Below are 16,099 nucleotides of genomic sequence, written 5' to 3'. Positions count from 1 at the left end.
TATTAAATTAAAATATTTTTTTTTATCTAATTTAAGCTATATTTTACATTTCGTAGTTTTGTGTTATTTATATAAAAGTTTTTTTTTATTGATTTATACATTATTATCTATTTTACTATAGTATAGATGGCATATTGTTACTCGCATTTTAAAATAAATATTTTGTTTTATTTTTTGTTATATTAAAACTTACAATAATTTTGTAATAGTTTTTCATAATTTTTTTAAATATAATATAATTTAATAATTAGCATAGTCATTGTAATAATTAATTTCAATTAAAAAAATAAGTTTTAATTTAAAACATATACTATGCAATATTTTAAATAATATATTATATCTAATATGCTAACAAAATTTATTAAATTATTTTATTAAACTTTTTTAAATAGTGCAATGTTTTGAATAAATTAATTAAAATTTTAATTTTCATTATTTGATTATATATGTATATTAAGATTAGATTATTTAGAGATAACTAAATGATATATTTTATTAATATAGCAAAATGGAAAATTTATAAAAATAAAATAAGAAACAAAAAAAAACTAATAATTTCTAATTAACTAAAATTATATATATATATGAGTTATGCAAAAATAAAACATCTACTTAGTATAGATAATAATTTATTAGTTTATATATATTGTTTTACATATAAAAATCTTATAATATACTGTATATTATTATGTAATATATAAAAAAGACAGCATAAAAATAAAATGTACAATAATTAGCAATTAAAGACATTAATTATAATTATTGTTAACCCAGATTCACGTTTATGTGTATAACAATACAACCAAAAAAAATCACATGTATTATTATAAAGTTATATAATTATTATTATTATTATTATTATATATATAATGCTATATAATGCAATACCTAAGCTCAAAGTTATATACTGTATATCTTTATATGTACTGTATATTAAATACTAGCTTTTATATGTATACTGTACTAAATATATACAGTATGTACAGTATAAAAGCTAACTGTGCAACAATTGACGTCATATTGACGTCAAAAGATACCCAGTTTTTATTTCATCGACTATTTTATTTAATACCTTTATATAATAATAATAATAATAATATATATATACAATTTATATATAATTTTTTCTAAAAGTGTGTCAAACTGTAAAATTGTATTATTTTGGGTAATACTGTATAATTGCATAAAGTAGCTAGATAAATTATTTTGTTTATATATAAATTTATATACTTTTATTTAGCAAAATCAATATTTTTCATATAGTTATTGTATTTTGAAAAGTTTTATTGTAGTTAATGATTCATTTATAGTATTAATGTTTGTATCTATTTATTATTATATATAAATATATATTTAAAAAATTTAATTAATTCTCTAATATTAATATAATTTTTTACTTTTGTAATTACATAATATAATGTTCAATAATTAATACAATTTTTATATTTAATCTAATTTATATAATATACAATACAAGTATACAATATAATGTCTAACATGATAATAATAATTATTAATATTAATAAAATTTTATGCAAATTTTTCTAAATGCATAAATTGTATTTAAATTCAATTAGTTTATAGTATTGTAGTTTATATTTTTTCTAAAAAAAACGGCATAACTTTTTTTTATTTTATTTTAGTTATTACATAAAAGACTTTGTGTTTGTCTAATATATTATATTAATATTACTATTATTATAGATAATAATAATAATGCAAAAATTCACGTTTATTTCGACAAAATTATTTTTTTACATTTAAACTTCTATTCAATCTATTTTAGTAAATAAATTCTATTTTTATTTACAGTACACTACAAATAATTTATATATCTATTAATATATATATACATTATATATGCATACATATACACTACAACTAAACGCATATCAATTATATATATATATATATATGTATTAACGTATAGAGAAAAAACACAATGAATTATAGAGAATATTATTATTAGTAGTAGTATTATTATTATATATAGTATATGTAAGGTATGTATAGAATGTGTAGTAGTATTATGTTTCTAAAAATTGCAATTTGACCCAAAAAATTGTATGTTTCAGTGTTTATAAGTATATATATATAAAGTACAGTATGCACACAGTAGTAGATAAACTGTATATACTGTATATTATATATGAGCAAAAATGATAGTCAACTTCACTATAATAACTATCAGGAAGAGAATTGTTAGCGTGAATTGTGTAGTGCTCTCTCTCTCTTTCTCTCTCTCTCTCTCTCTCTCTCTCTCTCTCTCTCTCTCTCTACCAATGAGATGGACGGTTAGATATTTACAGTACAGCATAAAAATGAATGAAAGTGCTATTTATAGAATCAACGATTCTATTTATATATATATAAGTTATATATATATACTTTATATGAGAATTGTATAATATATACGTATATATACACTATAATAACGAGTAAAGATTATACACATACACACAGAATATTCTTGTATTTCTATACATTACTATTGACGTACTGTATGACCGGTGTATGCGCTCCTGGATTTGGGTCACACATTCAGACGTACACACCATTCATGTGCATTCAACATACAGATTAGATTATGGTTTACTATTGCATATACATAGACACATACATACATACATAGTATTACATGTATACAGATATACAATACAGTATATACGGTATATAATGTATATGTGAATACTGTTTGTATAAATCTATTAAATTTATGTTTATTTTGTTTCTGAATGAATAAAAAACAATGCAATAAAATAATGTATTGAATATATAGTACAGTATATATATTGTTTATAACTGTATATATTGTATACAGTATATATAATTTATATTTAATATTTGCATAAAGATTTATTTATGTGTTTTTTATTTGCAACTCAAATGTAATTCAGTTAATATTATTTTTATTTACATGTATATTCAGTATATTTAGTGTGCATTATCTAAATTATATTATAATTTAATATATAAATATATGAATATTTATACTGAATTTTTTTTAAAAAAATACAATATTTTTCTAATATACAAATAGAAAATTTATGTTTAATAATATAAATAATAGGAAAAACAAACTAATCGATTGCTATTAAATATATGCAATTGTTTTTTGTTGACATTGTTTTTAAATAATATTTTAAGTTATAGAAAATATAATGAATATAAAAATTTATATTGTTTATTTTTTTAGTAATATTCTAAAATGCTAAAATTATTTATTTAAACAATCACATCAATTATATATATATATATAAATATTTTTAAATTTTTAAATACTATATATTTAAAACAATTTAATAAATATTTATTTATCAGTTTTATTATATATATATATATATCTATAATAAATTGTGGAGAAAAAAGATTTTTCTAAGTATCGATTGGACTGACATTTCATTGACCTGAGAGTGAATCTTGAGAGTGAGTGAGTGATTACGAGTGAGTGAGTGAGTGAGTGAGTGAGAGAGAGAGAGAGAGAGAGAGATGCTTTTATAGCATCTTTATGTTGCTTATCTTACGTCATACACTGTGCAATATTTGAGTGTGCATTAACTATTTACTTATAGCACACATAAAACACACACACACACACACACACACACACACACACACACACACACATACATACATACATACATACATACATACATACATACATACATACATACATACATACATACATATACACACACACACTTATAAACTCACATACATATATATATACACACACACACTACGTACTTACATACATATAGTGAGAGGGAGACAAACATACATAGAGATACATATAAAGAATATTCTGTAATATTGTACAGTATATGCTCTCTCCTAACAAAACTGACTGACTGTGCATTATTTTCGGGCAGAAAATTAGGTCAAACAACTCTCTCTCTCTCTCTCTCTCTCTCTCTCTCTCTCTCTCTCTCTCTCTCTCTCTCTCTCTCTCTCTCTCTGAATTAAACATTGTGTATATAGAAAATAAATTGTTGACATTTTATAACAACAATTATATCTATGATTTTTCAAAGAAATAAAATAATTTTAAACAATAAAAACATATATATATATATATATAGTCTATATACTGAGACCATATTAATACTAAATTTGGACTTAAATATAATTTGCATAAATATTTATATTTACTACTAATAATAATACCTGTACTTTAATATTGTTTTGGTATTTATTTATTGGTGCAAACTTTTGTTAAACTAATATTTAAAGTTTTTTAAATTTAATTACATATTACTATAGTGTATTCAAAATTTAAAAATATAATTATTATTAAAATGTAACAAAAAATAGTTATTAAAAAAATTATAAATTTGTTAATTATTTACTTTTTTAAATAAATAAATTTCATTAACATAAAATAGATAAAAACATAAGATTTTGATGTAAAGCTTATATTTTGAGATTTTGTTGTTATTGTTGTAAAAATAAATACAATACACAAACATACAAACAGTGTAATGTAAATAATAAATAGTTTGTTTAATATTAGATCCCTTATATATATATATATATCTTATGCTTACTCATACCCGTATCCCAGAGCACCGGGAGGTGAACTCGGTTAGACATTTGACATTTGGTGTGTGTGTATATATATACAGTATATAATCTTAAACGTTGCTATTATTAATAATAATCAATTTGCAATTCTTGTTTTTGTTTTTTTAAAATAATTTTAATAGGTGGTGACTGATCCGCAGACCTTTCGCAGACCCCATTTATCTCGAGAACCGATGGTCTGACGACAAAATGATCAAAAGTAATCTTGTAGATATTAGTAAAACTAAGTTGCACATTATGGTCCCGATCGGATCGGATCACCCGTTCCCGATATATAGCCGAAAAACAGGTTATTTTTAACAAATTTTTTCTGCAGACCCCTATTATTTCGAGAACCGATAACAGGACAACAAAATGGTCAACACATGATTTGTAGATATTAGTAAAACTAAGTTGCACATCATGGTCCCGACCGGATCAGTTGTCCCGTTCTCGAGATATACCCGAAAAACGGGTTATTTTTAACAAATTATGTCCGCAGACCCCTATTATTTCGGGAACCAATGACTATACAAAAAAATGACTAATAGTAAAAATGTAGAAAATAATTATATAAAGTTGCTCGTATTAGTTTCGGTCTGATAGCTATAGCCGTTTCCGAGATATATCCGATTAAGTTTTTACTATATTAAAATATATATTTATATAAGCTATGTCCGCAGACCCCTATTATTTCAGGAACCAATGACTGGACAAAAAAATGACCAATAGATAACTTGTACATATTAACAATATAAAGTTGCACATGTTGACTTTGGTCTGATCCGACTACCCGTTCCCGAGTTATACCCGAAAAACGGGTTTTTTAAACAAATTAAGACCGCAGACCCCTATTATTTCGGGAACCTGTCATTTTACAACAAAATGGCCAACAGTAAACATGTATAAAATAAAAATTTAAAGTTGCACGTATTAGTTCCGGTCGGATCTGTCTACACGTTTCCGAGATATACCCGAAAAATGTTTTAAAAAACCCCGGTTTTTCGGGTATATCTCGGGAACGGGATTACCGATACGGCCGGGACAAAGATGTGCAAGTTTATATTTTAAAAATCTACAAGTCTACTGTTGGTTATTTTGTTGTCCATTCATCGATTGCCGAAATAATAGGGGTCTGCGGACTTAATTTGTTTAAAAAAACCCGTTTTTCGGGTATAACTCGAGAACGGGTAGTCGGATCCGACCAAAGTCAACATGTGCAACTTTATATTGTTAATATGTACAAGTTATCTATTGGTCATTTTTTTGTCCAGTCATTGGTTCCTGAAATAATAGGGGTCTGCGGACATAGCTTATATAAATATATATTTTAAATATATTAAAAACTTAATCGGATATATCTCGGAAACGGCTATAGCTATCTGACCGAAACTAATACGAGCAACTTTATATAATTATTTTCTACATTTTTACTATTAGTCATTTTTTTGTATAGTCATTGGTTCCCGAAATAATAGGGGTCTGCGGAAATAATTTGTTAAAAATAACCAGTTTTTCGGGTATATCTTGGGAACGGGTTAACCGATCCGACCGGGACTATGATGTGCAACTTAGTTTTACTAATATCTACAAAATATATGTTGGCCATTTTGTTGTCCAATTATCGGTTACCGAAATAATAGGGGTCTGCAGAGAAAATTTGTTAAAAATAACCTGTTTTTCGGCTATATATCGGGAACGGGTGATCCGATCCGATCGGGACCATAATGTGCAACTTAGTTTTACTAATATCTACAAGATTACTTTTGATCATTTTGTCGTCAGACCATCGGTTCTCGAGATAAATGGGGTCTGCGAAAGGTCTGCGGATCAGTCACCACCATTTTAATATTTGTTTTATTTTATTTTCCTATTTAATAGCTAAACATTTTTCGAACATTTATTTTTTTATTGTATTTATTTCATTTTGCAATATATTTTTATAAATATAATTATATTATTAATTAAATTAAGTGTTATAATAATAATTTTTTGACAAATCTATTATTTTTTTAGTTGTATATTATATTTTTATATAATTACAAAATAGTTTTGTAAAAATCTTAAACTTAAAAACATTTCTATACAATCATTAATTTTAGTTATATTATTAATAATAATAATAAATAAATGACAATTATAATAAAACAAAATTTTATACTTACTTTATACAGTTTATACTGTATATAATTACTTTAAAAATAAATTTATTTCTATTAAATATGCAAATAATTTTCTTTAAAAAATTCTGATTGTTGTTTTTAATAATGAAATTTATTAACAAATGTTTTTATTATTATTACAGTATTATAATGATATATATCACAAATGGTACATTAAATGGCATAATAAAAATTTATGAATATATATATATATATCTATTTATTTATTGTATTTTATCAATTATTATTGTTAAGTTTGTTTCATTAATCAATCATATTAATGAATTTGTTTTTTCAATAATTTTAAAATAAATAAAATAGCATTTTCTATAATCACTACTGTTTTGTTTTTGTGATAATTTTGTAATATATTTCAAAAAAATACAATTATATTTCAAATTAATGAAATATATTTCATTTTATAATTTATTTATTTTTTGTATAACAAATTGTGTTCAAATATTTTTTGTAATATAAATTATTTGTTCACTGATTTAAACATTGATTTTTTTGAAAATAAAATTATAATTATTTTAAAAATGTTTTTGTTTTCTGTAAATAATTTAATTTACAGAATTAATGTATAATTAGATAACATTAGTATTATTATTATTGTTAATACTGTAGTAGTATTTAATTTTTGTTGTTTTTTATTTATAAATTTAATAACAATATGTTTTTAAAATCATATGTATTAACAGGTATATGCGATTGACTTAATTATAATTAACAATTTTGTTATCTAATAAAAAGTTTTATAACATTATATTGTTATTTTGTAGATAACAATAAAATTCTAGCATATATTTACATATAATTTTTTTTGGTCAAACGTTAAATTATTTGAATTATTGTATAATAAATCACGAATTTGGCAATTAATTGGTTTTTTATTCATTTATTTTATTTGTATATTATTTCACTAATTAGTTATTTATTTGTTTCTTTAATTAATATGTTTATATATATTTACAAAGCAATGCAAAAGTTATATTAATATATATTATTTTCAACAAAAAAAACATTTCAATATGTTTACTGTATATAAATAAATATATATATATATAATAGATATAAAATAAAATGCACTTGATTTTTTTAAAAATTATTATTGTTTTTTTTGTTGTTGTATTTATGAGGCTATTAAATGTATTAAATTCATCAGTTATTATTAATTCATATATTTAATATTATTTTTTGTTTTTTTAATAACACTAATTGGCAGTGTGTTATATTAAATTCAATGGGAATATTCTGTATATATAAATAAATAAATAAATAAATAATAATATATATTTTTTCAATAAATTCTATATAATTATCAAATAATTTTATCTGTATATCAATTTTTAAAAATTTTAAATTATTCAAAAAATTTTAGTGTATAGTTGTATAGATGATTTATAAAGAGAAACATAAATGTAATGATACAGTGTATATATATATACAATAAAAAGTTGTTATATAATAGTATATAATATACTAGAAATATATATATATATCTCAAAATACACGTAAATATGAAATAATCATAACATAATATATGATAGAATATAATACTATTACTACTATATGAATAAATAATAAGTATAATAGTAATAATAATATCAATAAAAATACTATTACTAATAATAAATAACATTGTATAATAATAATAGTAAATGTATATACAATAAAAATATGTATAGTAATAGCAATAACAAAAAAATATTATAAATATATATATTTTACAACTTTTATCTCAAAAAAAAAGAAAAAAGTTTTATCCCATAAATTATTTATTTGTTTGTTTGTTGAAGTATTTAATGTATAGTTTTTTTAAAATATATATTTTGGTTAACATAAAAAAAATCATTCATCTATTGATTACCTGACCATCCCATCATCAAAAAATCACTATTACTTTAGCCAAAATGGCTGATTGTTAACATACGGTGCCTTCAAGTGTGCCGGTACTCCAACTTCTTCCGATCGTCTGATTGGTTTCATCGGTTTGTACGGCGGCAACGGCAACAATAGTTTACCGTCGCTAGTGGTCATCATGTAGTCGTCGTCGGGGTGATTGGCACCCGGCGATGTGGTCATCATCGATATGGATGTCCGGCACACTTTGCACCGGGCGTTGGGCGAGTAGACTTCCTTATAGATCTTACAGTTATAGCATTGAGCACGGGTTTGTCCATTGGTCTGGGATAGGTTGTCGTCAAATTTGACAATAATATTCTTGTATCTGTGCGCTGCTATTTGTGGTGTAGTAGTAGTACTACTACTACTACTACTGCCGGTGCCGCTAATAATAAGTTTTTGCTGCTGGGATGAGCCTCTCGACGACGATTTGCAAAAAACTTTACGTACCCGACGCTGATGCTTACGTATAGCCATCACCGGTGTAGTGGTTGTTGTTGTGGTGCTGCTGTTGGTGCTATTAGCAGACACTTTGGTCCCTGTGCTGTTGAGCGCCGTCCGACTCGAGCCGATCATCGATTCCTCATCGCTTCTGCAAGACTTGTGGTCCAATTCGTCGTCGATGTCGTAGTCGTCGTCGTCGTTATCTTTAGGACAGCACGCCTTAGAGCAGGCCTGATATGCCAGTAGACAGACAATAAGGAACGACACCTCGAGTATGATCTCCAATATCTTTTCGTCTGTATTTTCGTCTTTGGTTACCGGAGTCGAGGCCGACGACACCGACGATGATGATGACGACGATGTCCAGTATGTCGGCTGTCGAGTAATCCTATTGGTCTTGACCTGAACATCGCCGCTACCGTTAGGCTTGCCGTTGTCACCGCCGCCGGGACTGATGACATTTGCAACTACGACATCCCGTTTGTTGCTATAGTTGTTTGTCTCGCATCGGCCGTTATGTTTGTTCCACTGTTGTCCGACTGGACAGCCCTTATTGTTTAGGTGTTGGCATTCATTGGCTGTACGATTAAAGCGATGGTCTGGTGGACACATACATGTCTTTTGTTTGCCATCATCGTCGTCGTCGTCATCATCATCTGCCCGATTGACTGCACAGTCGAGTCCGGTTCGACACTGACCAGCCGTTTGGCATCGTCTACCGTAACCGAACCTATCGACGCATCGACCAGTGGTTTTGTCGTACCAAAACTGCTGCAGACACTGACACCGCCACTGACGGTATGTGCCGTCAACAGACAAACAGGCCGTATGTGGTGTCCGGCACTGCAGAGACGATACACACGACTCGTTCACACCGTGTCTGAGACGCAAACATTCGCCCGTAGCGGTGGCCGTACGCACAAACCCCGGCCGACAGACACACTGTTTGAGTTTTGTATCACAAATGGCCGACATTTGGTCGCACCCTGTCTTCGGGTATCTACGATAATCACATTTTTGATTGGCGGCGGCGGTGGCTGTCAGCGGCTGCGGCGGTGGCGAAGATATACCATTTATGGTCAGTGAACTGCTTCGACCGGTTGACCATAATTGCAGAAAAATTATAAAATACCAGGAAATCGATAATAACTTATTCATTGGTATTATTTGTTTGTTAGTTATCACTTAAATCATTAAATAACTATTAATATTATTAATATTACTTATTATTATGATTATTTAAACTATAGTATAATAATTTCAAAGCCCAATTGGGTGGGGGTCTCATAAAATTTTTTCATCAAAAGAAAATTTTATAATTTAAATAAATATTTTTAAATAAAGATTTTTGAACAAAATTTATTTTTGATAAAATCTATTTTATTAACATTAATTCATATTTTTTATTAATATTAGTTTTTCATATAGTTGTATATTATTATTATTAAATAGTTTATTTTAGTAATTTTATTTATTAAAATTGCATTTATTATTATTATTATTAACTCAAATTTAATTGATATAATAAGTTTATCAATATATTAAAACACTTATTTTTAGTCTATTTGATGTCCATTACTATCTCACCAACAATACATACATAAAGTCTATTATCATTGCAATTGTAATACACAAAGAATATTCTGTAAATAATTTTTTTGAAAAGCAGTCGTTTGAGGAAAAATTCTGTCTTTATATACTACTACTGCTGTTATTATTATTATTATAGTTGTTATAGATTTCGCTTATTAAATGCAATGTATTAGAGACAACAACGTCAGTGAACTTTGAATTAAACTATATATATATGTATGTGTGGAGCACATAGAGAATTGTAGGAGTGAGCTCCTGCTACTGATGCTGGTAGAGTATGGATGGGTATGTGTTTGTGTTATGAATAAAACACATATATATATATATATACTATATAAATAAATATATATATATATCTATATTATATATATATATATATAAATAACAATTGCGAGAGAGATTCTTCCGCATTCTGGACGGTTAGTGAGATTGCGTGTGAGATCCCCGACACAGACACCCACGCATTTTTTGGGGATACTATGTGTTTTCTATATACAAGTGCCCAGATATATGTACAAGTGAGTGAGTGAGTGAGTGAGTGAGTGAGTGAGTGAATGTGTGTGTTTATGTGAGTAAAAAATGATATATATATATATAGACAGATAGATAGATAGATAGATAGATAGGGAGAGAGAGAAAGAAAGAGAGAGAGATGTTGTTGAGCTTAAAAAAAGATTTACTAAAAAATAATAGTCACTAACAACTAGTCTACCATTTGTTTGAATCATTCAACTTAAAAAATATTAAATTATTATTATTATTATCAGATTATACAGTATATAATTTTAGATATAATATAAAAACTATTGGTTTTTGAGTGAATGAGAGAGTGATAAATCGTTTTTGTTTAAATTATAAACATTTTTTTCATTAAATAATATTATTACTATTAATAATACCGTATTTATAATATTTTAATTGGCAATTAAATTGAACTAATTTACAATAAATTTATTATTTAGGCTATAAATTATAAATTTATAAATTATATAAAAATATAAAATTAAAAAAATATATAAAGATAATAAACAATTTATACTTTATTGTATATATAATAATAATAATAATACCAAAATATTTAAATAAATAATTGCAAAATATAACATAATATAAATAATATAAAATAAATTTAATTCTACATATTTTTGATGATAAAGAAACACAAATAATTATTTCATAAACTATTGTTGTAAATAAATATTTTTAATGTAAATCAAATAATATATATAAAATTAATAATTAAAAAAATTTAAAAATTTAATTATAAACAATATAATTATACAATTATAATACAGTATAATAATAAACTAATAATTAATCTTTAATATCTAGATAAATTTATTCTATTAATTTAAAATATAAATATGTTTATATAGAATTTTATTTAATAAAATAAATAAAAATATGTTATAAAGTTTTACTAATGTTAGAAACAATGTTTTTATTTTGATCATAATTTACTTTAAAAATTAAAAAATAAGTATTTTTACAATAAGTCTATTTACAATTGTTCACATTAATTAAAATCACAATTAATTGTTGTAATTGATAGTTATAATATAATTTAATGATAACATATTTAATAATATATTATATTTTTTGTTGAAATAAATAAATGCAAATTAATATTTTTTTTATTAAATTTCAAATTTATTTATTAGAATAATATGTAATTTACTATTTATGAAATATGTATCACAAAATTATATATATATATTATATAAAATATAATACAGATATTAAATATAAATTTGTAATTAACAAAATATATTATATTATTATTTTTCTTATCATAGTTTAATAAAGTATTTAAATATATATATTATAGACAGATATAAAAATTATTATAATAATTATTATTTTTTACAATATCTATATAATTACGACATCTATTGTTTGAAAAAATATTTATATCTTACTTTAAAAGAGTACAGTTTTAATAAACTATAAACTAGCTAGATTAAATAGTTTAAAATTAGATTAGTTTAACTTTAAATAAATATAATTGATTAGTTTATTTTTTAGACAATTATAGAAACAATAATATAACTAATTAATTTATAATAAATATTGTGTTTTATTAAATATTTATTTTTAATTAGATAATTTACTAATAGTTAATAATAAAATATCTAAAAATATCTAATTTTCACTAACTTATTCAATATAATTTTAAACTATTATAAGATATTTAATATTTTTAAAATAACTTAATATTATTAGTATTAGCTGTAATAAAATACTAGAAAATATTCATAAATTATATTATATTAATTTTTTGATATCTAATGTAAATAAATATATCATTACTAACAGTATTTATAAGTGTTATATGAAATCTATTTAAACAAAAAACATCTTAAAGTAAATTAATAATTAATTTTATCTATTAATACATATATTAAAATAAAACAATTTACAATGTTATTAATAGTTAATAGTAAGTTATTATTTTGTATTTTTTAAATAATAATTTAATAGCAATTAAATTACATAAATTAAAATTTTCACTTTTCATAAACTTATAATAATATCTATAGTATTGTTGAATGTATTGTTGTATGCAATGAGTGTTTCATCGGTTGTTCATTCAGTGATCAAACACTACCCGAATGTAACACTCATTGATTATGGTATATTATATATATAATTAATCAAAATTCACCGACAATTTATGTTTTGTTTAAGTTTTAATACATGTTTGTGATCAGAAATACGGTAAATCAGTTTACTTTAAAAGAGTACAGTTTTAATAAACTATAAACTAGCTAGATTAAATAGATTAAAATTAGATTAGTTTAATTTTAAATAAATATAATTAATTAGTTTATTTTTTAGACAATTATAGAAATAATAATATAATTTATTAATTTACAATAAATATAATCTTTTATTAAATATTTATTTTTAATTAGATAATTTACTAATAGTTAATAATAACTAAAAATATCACTAAATTATTCATATAATTTTAAACTATTAAAAGATATTTAATATTTTAAAAATAACTTAATATTATTAGTATTATCTGTAATAAAATATTCATAAATTATATTATATTAATGTAATTTTTTGATATCTAATGTAAATAAATATATCATTACTAACAGTATTTATAAGTGTTATATGAAATCTATTTAAACAAAAAAACATCTTAAAGTAAATTAATAATTAATTTGATCTATTAATACATATATTAAAATAAAACAATTTACAATGTTATCAATAGTAAACAGTAAGTTATTTAAATAAATTGATTTTGTATTTTTTAAATAATAATTTTATAGTAATTATTACATTAAATTAAATTACATAAATTAAAATTTTCAATTTTCATAAACTTATAATAATATCTATAGTATTGTTGAATGTATTGTTGTATTCAATGAGTGTTTCATCGGTTGTTCATTCAGTGATCAAACACTACCCGAATGTAACACTCATTGATTGTGGTGTCGGACGGGAATCACTACTAATGACCGGTCAGTGCATACACTCATATGATTGGACTAAACCTATTGAAAACGGTAGACAACTGGAAACGGCAGAAATGCCATGGATTGTCTTTATTATAGTCAATAGAAATGGCAAAGAGTTTAGTCAAAAATTATTATAATTATGATTTTAGTTTAAATAATAAAATATATTTAAATTTATTAATTGACTAATATTTTTGATTAATCAAAACCAATAAATATATATTTAGTTTCTCTGGTAGTGGTGTTGTATTGAACAATAACTGGATCATCACATCCGGACATTTACTATTGTAATTAAAATCTAAGTTTTTATGTATTATTTATTTTTTGTTTGTTTGTTATTATATGTTTGATTTCGATTATATAACTTTATATAAAAAATTCTCAATTTATAATGTAATTATTTTTGAATAATTTATTTATTTGTATAAACAATAACTTATTTTAATTAATAATTAGGTGTCGATATAATCCGTGTAAAGTCAGTAATATCCGCATATATACCGGCAATCAAGACATCAACCATTTAACAGATTATCACACAATTGACGACTATTTCATTCCCAATGAGTTTAGAAAAGGATATCAAATGTCTTATGATTTGGCACTCATTAGACTCAGTAAACCATTGAATTTGATGTCAAACACCGAATATAAGACAATTAATGGCATTTGTTTGCCGAAAGAGGATATTATTAACACAAACGATGAGTTGGCACTAATTGCCGGTTACGGGGCTATCAATGATACGACAAAACTTAAGGGTAGACCACATATGGGTTGGTTGAAGATTATGAAACCCGTGTTTGATAGCAACGATTCTAACGGAACTATGATTACAGCTGAGCGCACACCGGGAGGTTCAATGACGTGCAAAGTAAGTGAATATATTTGAATATCTTATGCCTTGTTTGGCCACACATTACAATAAAATATATAATAATATAATTGTTATATATTTAGGGTGATTCCGGTGGACCACTACTCCAGTACATCAATGGTAGGGCTGTACTCATTGGTGTCACTAAAGGAGGAATAATGTCTAACTATTGCCCTAAAATTAGTTTTCAGACATACTATATACGACTGTCCAAACATATTGAATGGATTAAACAAATTGTTTGTCAATAATAATAATAATAATAATAATAATAATAATAATAATAATAATAATAACAACAATACAATTGAAAATTATTGATTTATACTATTTTAAATAAAATACACATTTGTAACTAATATAAAATAATTTATTTTTTTATACCGATATTATACCAATGTTAAATTATTAATATTCAAAAAAAACTTGAAAAGTTTTGTTTTCTGAAATCTATACGAGCCTTTTTTGTGTGTGTGTGTGTGTGTGTGTAGCATTTTTTTTGCGAATTTTGAAATTCTGACTTCAGATTCGGTTAGAGGACTACTAATAATGTATTGAAAAGTTGCATTAAAATTTTGATATCTCTTCGGGAACATAGACAAAATGGCGGCCAAAGTAAAGAAAATTTTAAGAAAATTTTTTTAAGTATAGATTTGAATAGAGCATCAAAAGTAAGCATAAAAATATGCATTAAAATTTTGATATCTCTTCGGGAACATAGAGAAAATGGCGGCCAAAGTAAAAAATTTTAGGTAAAAATTTTAACGTTTAGAATTCTATCAAAGAAGAGCATCAAAAATAAGATATAATAGATCAAAATTATTATTTTATTTTAAATAATGGCGGCAAAAGTATGATTTTACCTGTTCATTTTGTTATACTTAATATTTATAATATATAAATAATTATTGAGTCAATATTTATATTATATAAATAATTATTGAGTCAATATTTATAATATATAAATAATTATTGAGTCAACATTTATAATATATAAATAATTATTGAGTCAATATTTATATTATATAAATTATTGAGTCAACATTTATATTATATAAATAATTATTGAGTCA

At 23.8% G+C, this 16,099-nt stretch overlaps 1 protein-coding gene across 1 annotated transcript; it reads left to right on the top strand.

Moving 5' to 3' along the window:
- The first annotated feature begins 14,052 nt into the window (after nt 1–14,052).
- LOC128956964 (serine protease 3-like) lies at nt 14,053–15,277 on the top strand. The gene is made up of 4 exons (XM_054302678.1): nt 14,053–14,261; nt 14,374–14,436; nt 14,606–15,023; nt 15,110–15,277. The coding sequence occupies exons 1-4, from the start codon at nt 14,053–14,055 to the stop codon at nt 15,275–15,277; spliced, it is 858 nt and encodes a 285-aa protein (XP_054158653.1).
- Nucleotides 15,278–16,099: the final 822 nt, after the last annotated feature.

Source organism: Oppia nitens, unplaced genomic scaffold, assembly GCF_028296485.1.
Source record: "Oppia nitens isolate AA-2021 unplaced genomic scaffold, nextdenovo-longstitch-racon4-pilon3 scaffold34_pilon_pilon_pilon, whole genome shotgun sequence".
NCBI classification, from domain to species: Eukaryota; Metazoa; Arthropoda; class Arachnida; order Sarcoptiformes; family Oppiidae; genus Oppia; species Oppia nitens.
The sequence above is the reverse complement of the archived record's forward strand: the minus strand, read 5'-3'. Positions and strand labels throughout refer to the sequence as shown.

Bases quoted from the DNA above. Each gene is read 5' to 3' on its own strand.
- LOC128956964 (XM_054302678.1), top strand. From the start codon at position 14,053: ATGAGTGTTTCATCGGTTGTTCATTCAGTGATCAAACACTACCCGAAT. The intron at 14,437-14,605 runs GTAATTAAAATC...ATTAATAATTAG, and splicing joins ACATCCGGACATTTACTATT to GTGTCGATATAATCCGTGTA. The intron at 15,024-15,109 runs GTAAGTGAATAT...TTATATATTTAG, and splicing joins GAGGTTCAATGACGTGCAAA to GGTGATTCCGGTGGACCACT.